The sequence below is a fragment of the Penaeus monodon genome, chromosome 9, assembly GCF_015228065.2.
Source record: "Penaeus monodon isolate SGIC_2016 chromosome 9, NSTDA_Pmon_1, whole genome shotgun sequence".
Taxonomy (NCBI): domain Eukaryota; kingdom Metazoa; phylum Arthropoda; class Malacostraca; order Decapoda; family Penaeidae; genus Penaeus; species Penaeus monodon.
This window is the reverse complement of record NC_051394.1, coordinates 586,580-592,672: the sequence shown is the minus strand read 5'-3', so window position 1 is coordinate 592,672 and position 6,093 is coordinate 586,580. Positions and strand designations below refer to the sequence as shown.

The window sequence follows — 6,093 nt, the reverse complement described above, 5'->3', positions numbered from 1 at the left end:
ATGAAACACCAAATGAGTTGTGGGAAGAAGGAAAAGAACTCCTGCTGAGCGCTGAAACTATCGCTAAAAAGAAAAAGACAAATTCCCCCTGGATATCTGAAAAAACACGAAGTGAAATTGAAACAAGAAGATGCCTAAAATCAAAGGGTATCAATAATCCAGTTGAAGAAGTAATTTACAAAAGACAAAATACAAAAATTCAAAGATTATTGCGACAAGATAAAGAAAAATATTTAAATGAACATTGCCAGAGAATTGAAAACTGTTCTATCAATAAGACAACTAAAGAACTCTACCAAGGAGTACGAAACATCACACGAAAATTTAAACCTACAATGGACACTATCAAAACTGAAGATGGACTTGTTTTATGTGATGGAAAAGAAATCAAAGATAGATGGAATCAATATTGTTCCAGCCTATACAAAAAGAATAAAGATCTAACAACAACATTCATTAGACTCAATGACAGCGAAGATGAACCACCGCCACTGCTAGACGAAGTTATAAAAGCCATAAAAGAAGTAAAGAATAACAAGAGCCTGGGAATGGATGAAATAACAGCGGAACTAATCAAGAATGCTGGCGAAAGTGTTGAATACTTCTTCTACAAACTCTGTACAAAAATATGGAATGAGGGAAGGTGGCCGGAGGACTGGGTAAAATCAGTCTTTACTCCCATACCTAAAAAAGGTGACGCACTCCAATGCAACAATAATAGGACAATTGCATTAATAAGTCACAGCAGCAAAATTTTGTTGAAAATTATTGCTGAAAGAATGAAGTTGAAGTTAAGAGAGGAAATTGCAGACGAACAAGCATGTTTTCGCCCTGGAAAAGGTACCAGAACCCAGATTCTAAATTTAAAATTGATCAAAGAGAAAAACAGAGAACATCAGAAAGACCTATACCTGTGTTTCATCGATTATGTGAAAGCTTTTGATACTGTTGATCACGATATCCTCTGGAATAACATTTTTTTTTTTTTTTTTTTTACTTATGCTTATATTTATATGTATATGTACGTATGTATGTAAGTTTGTATATATGTATGCATAAATGTATGAAATGTATGTTTAAATGCATATATATGCAGAAAGTTTATATATGCGTGTGTATGTGCGTATGACTACGTATGAATCTGTGTGCATTATATATGCTTATATCTACGATATTCTAAGTATATAAGATTACACACGTGCTTTAGATATTGGAGAGTAAAACATTAAGATATAATACATATCATTTCAAGAAGACCAGTGAAACCAATACGATAATAGAAGCTTTAATAATGTCCAGGAAAGGAAAAGTGATCCCGTAGAACGAGTGGCTTTTAGCATTCCGCATGTAAACAAATAACTTTTCAGCTTTAAATCCGTCTCGCATATGGTAATATTTGTATACGATGTATCGATCTATCTGTAGGTTTGAGTACATTTTTTACCAAAAATTGTTTATCAACATCGTTTCACTTAATCAAATTATCGGAAATAGTCTTTAATACAAAAGACCTAATCTATTCTCTCTTTCGCGAACCTGATCTGGTCAGTAATTTAGTTAATCAATGAAGGCTAATCAAAGGCCGACACCGGAGCTTACCTGAAGGAGTTCACACCGAGGTTCTCTCCGCCCGACGTTACACACGAATACACTCTTCGATGTGAAAGACGGCGGAGCAGTCTCGCCTGTTAGAGGTATGAGACGGCTTTTAAAGCAAGTAAAACGTCATTTAGCTTGTCAATTTTTTGTTTTTGAGTTTTTTGTGTTACAGATATGGTATCCATTCCGGCAGTATTAGAGTAGATTTTTAAAGGTTTTATGTTTAACCCATAACTGACGGGTAGCATTCATAGAGGCCGGGTCCTCGCTGCCGGGGGCTTATATCGTCGCCCTAGCATGCGCGACCACTCATGCCAAATACCAGCATCCCTTGCCGTTTCTTCGTAATACTACGAAGATATGTTGTATTTTCAGTTTTCATTATTTTTTAAAGTCTCTACTTGCCAAACTTCCTGATAAATCGAGACTGAAGGGTATTTTTGTTGTTATATAGACTCCATAAATGATCATTATTCGGTCTATAGTCTGAATAAAATAAGCAGTGTGCGGCATCATGGAGTTGAAATCGTCGGTTTGTTGCATTTTTTTTGTTTGTTGCATGGTAAAAATGAGAAAGTGTTAAAACCGACTTAATCACACTTTCACTGGCAGAAAAATAATCTTTTGCCGTGATTGTAACAAAAAAAAACTGGTGGCATGTCCATACATACTCTATGGCATGTGTGTACGTCCCGCCATGCCATGGCATGTGCGTACATGCCACCTGTCGGCAATGGGTTAAATGATTTTCTTTGTGGTGGTTAAGAAATTTCAAAGAAATTTTGTTTATTGGTTTGAGTTTAGAGTTTAGATGATGATGGAATTATTTGTTTTTGAATTTCTCATTTAGTCGTTTGTAGATATTCTCTAGTTTGTGTGTATAATGAAGTATTCAGGATTTGGTAATTTTCTGGAATAGTTTCACATAACTGATCATGTCAGTTTTGGTACTGATAGATTCCTCTCGCCCTTTAGTACACACACATAAAGGAATTATGCTGTAGAACCCACCCACACTCCCACATTCTTGGCCCTGATAGTAGGGGAGGGCATGAAAAGGACTGGGGAAATAGCGGGGTAAAATAAGAAAGACTATAGGCACTGTATTGTCTTATGCAGTGGGCTGTGCCCCCTGCAACCCATCTCATGGGGGCTGCCACCCTCAATATCTGGCCTAGAAAACAAAGAATCCTCCATGTAATCATGGCAGGGTAGAGTGCACAACAGACATGAAGGAACACCTGACACTGAATCTGTCCAGTGCTCTATCCTGCCATGAATAAGTGACGGATTCTTTGTTTTCTTGGGCAGGGGTTGGGGGCCCGTCTGCACTATAGTGACTGTTTCTGTGTATCAAAGATATTTGCGGGCTGTCGATGGTACAAGTGGAAAGAAAAGCGCAAGATCGAGTTGAGTGGCGAAGGATGGTGGAGAGGTCCACGGCTGCTCAAACATGTGCATACCGTTATTGATGATGATGCTATCTAGGCCAAGAATGTGGGATTTGGTGGTATCTGTAGCATAATTTCTACATATTTGGATAGTAGAGAGTCAGAGGAATCCATCGATACCAAAATCTTTGTGATCGGTTATGCAACACTATTCCAGAAAATTACACAGGATATGTATCTAGGTAACTAAAACCTCAGCTGCATTTCAGTCAGAAAGCTTTACATTTGTAGAACCTACTATTTCTCATTCAAAGGTTGATTTTCACATCATGCTCTTTTATGTAGTATTATGCATTTCCATATGTTAAATTCCCTGGCTATATGTTTGCAGAATATGTAGAACATTATAAATGCTGAATATTTTTTTTCTGAAATAGACAATATAGATATTAAGAGTACTCAGCAGTGTTAACCAGAGTACATAAACCATGACAGGAATTCTGAAAATATCTCCAGGAAGGATGGCTGGGCTGGAGCTAATCTTGTGTCTGCTGGTGGTCAGCATCTTGTGGGGAGTGACTAACCCACTGCTGAAGCGGGCAAGTGTTGGTATTGAGGATATACAAATGTCAAATCCTCTTTTGCAGGTAAGTTATTTTTTTTTTTTTTTACTGGAATGGATTGTGTAAATGAATTAGTATTATATTTGTTTGCAATGTCTTGCCTACAAAATTACTTTAGTATTTTTGATTTTGGTTATATATAGATTTTTTCAGAAATGATGGCTTACTTTGTGCGTATACTTGCTTTTTTCAAATGTCTTTTTTAATTATGATTTCAGATATAGAAGTAGAAATGCCTTAAGGATTTTTATAGAAATTTCAAAATCATTGAGAGGCATGATATTAAGAAGTATATGTTACCATAGATTATTCATGGATTGTCTTCCCCCACAGACCTTGTATGAAGTGAAGTTCCTTGCCAGTCGGTTTAGTTATGTGTTTCCATTCCTGCTGAACCAACTAGGCAGTGTGCTCTTTGTGTATCTGCTTGGTGCAGCAGACCTGTCTCTTGCAGTCCCTATAAGTAACAGTCTTACTTTCCTTGTTACTACTGTAGCAGGCCACTGTCTAGGGGAGGAGACGACAAGTAGAATGACTTGGGTTGGAGCAGGTTTAGTGTGTGCTGGTGTTACATTGTGTGTAGCAGATAAAGCTCAGTAGTAGAATGGTTGTGATTCTTGTGTACATATTGTCAAAAGTGAAGTTTAAAGTATAGAAATGTTTGGCAGATATGAATGTAGGTTGTAATAGATTTAGATATAAAAAAAAGTAGAAAGATGGTGCTGGTGTAAAAATATGAGTAGGGACTGGCTAGTACAAGAAAAGAAATTAGTGAACTAATTACTGTTCAAGGGACTGAAATTTTGTTTAAGAATTTTTGAAACTGATAATTTTATTGACATTTTGTTGATTTATTTGAAATGCAATAATTTCAGGGAAAAAGACATTTGTATTTAATTAGATATTTTTATGTAAAGGAAAAAAAGTTACTTTCAGTCCCAAATGTGTGAAAAATAATATATATATTCATTATTTGTTATTACTTTGTTGATGAATCATGTAATATGTTGCATTTAGTGTTTGGTGAATAGTTGATGTTTGTGATATGGATTATCTGTGAACTCCTCCTGTTTGGTGTTTCAATATGTGTAATATTATTTGGTATAACATGTTACACACTGTGTTTGTATCTTGTTAAGCATAATAAGTAATAAGTGTTTTGCTCTGAGCACACCATTTGATTCTCATGATGTTATTTATTATTTAAGCCTTTGTACATTGCTATATTTTGTTATAATACTCAATGAAGTTATATTGTTGATCCAACAGAATATATTTCACAGTAAAGTGGATAAATAAGGGTGGTTTTGTCAACATGATTGTTGTTAAATAAATGGTATCAGATGAAATTGTTTTTTTATTTAGAAAACTATAGTATATATTTTTGTCCCAATTTCCAAATCCTGTAATTATATGTAGTGCAATAGTTTATTATTAGATAGATAGGTTATTTTACCAAAGAAGATTTCCTTTATTATTGCTGAAATATTTATACTATTACATTTATATCATTTTTTTATTTAATTTAATTTGAAGAGAGACTAATGAAGGACTATCAAAGATATATTGCCTGGTCACATTTCTAGTTACATTTATGTACTACTATTTATTTAGTACTAGAATGTTTTAGAAATGGTTTATTAAAGACTAGCAGTTGCTTTTGAATGTAGATATGGAAGAAGAGGCATTTTTCGTCATGTAGTTTTTAGTCTTTAAATATTTGCAGGCATATCTGTGAATATCTTGATGGAGAGTTTGAAGCAGCACAGAGTTGCAAGACTACTGGGAACCCTAAGTATAATTTTTTCACAGAGTGAGTGAAGATCATATATAAATGTTCCAGTTTTGAGTCATTTGAGAAAAATGATAAGAAAGTACTACCATGAAGCCTCACAAATAATGCCTGGAGACATTTTTCATTTGAATTTGGAAGCTTGGTTATTATGAATGATGAATTGTAGGTAAACTGGAAGTATTGTAACAGCCAAGAAGGAAATGAACTTTGTGTGTCATGATCTATACAAGTTTTCCAGAATTTCACATTTTTAAAGATTTTGCTGTTCATTAATTTACAGTGATGAACTGTATTTATGTTGACAAATGTAGAAAAGGTATGAATGAGAATGAATATGAGTACAAGGGATGTATTTGACCAATTTTGATTATATCTTGTATTTCTGATGAAGATCTAATCAAAATCGGTTAAATACATTCATTCTCATTCATAACTTTTCTACATTTGTGAAGTAAGTAGAAGTAGAAATTTTCTCATCCATATCTTTATTCATCACATTGATGATATTAGTATGTAAGGGATATTTTCTGTATGTCCAGTCAGATATGGCAGATTGGAAAAAAAATATGGAACTTTTATAACACAGATGTTTCAGGACCAATGGTTTCAGCTGGCAATTTAGAATAATTTTCAATTAAAAAGATAAAATATTAGGATATATATTGTCTCTTTACATTATTGTTAA

General features: G+C 34.3%; 1 protein-coding gene across 3 annotated transcripts; it reads left to right on the top strand.

Moving 5' to 3' along the window:
• Nucleotides 1–1,368: 1,368 nt before the first annotated feature.
• LOC119576785 (transmembrane protein 234 homolog) lies at nt 1,369–4,962 on the top strand. Of its 3 annotated transcripts, XM_037924427.1 has the most exons (4): nt 1,369–1,389; nt 1,550–1,694; nt 3,507–3,637; nt 3,947–4,962. In XM_037924427.1, the coding sequence occupies exons 3-4, from the start codon at nt 3,512–3,514 to the stop codon at nt 4,211–4,213; spliced, it is 393 nt and encodes a 130-aa protein (XP_037780355.1). In that variant the 5' UTR covers nt 1,369–1,389; nt 1,550–1,694; nt 3,507–3,511; the 3' UTR covers nt 4,214–4,962. The 3 variants fall into 3 exon arrangements, with proteins under 3 accessions (XP_037780355.1, XP_037780356.1, XP_037780354.1); XM_037924428.1 differs by lacking the exon at nt 1,369–1,389 and having other exon boundaries at nt 1,479–1,694; nt 3,486–3,637; XM_037924426.1 differs by lacking the exon at nt 1,369–1,389 and having other exon boundaries at nt 1,482–1,694.
• Nucleotides 4,963–6,093: the final 1,131 nt, after the last annotated feature.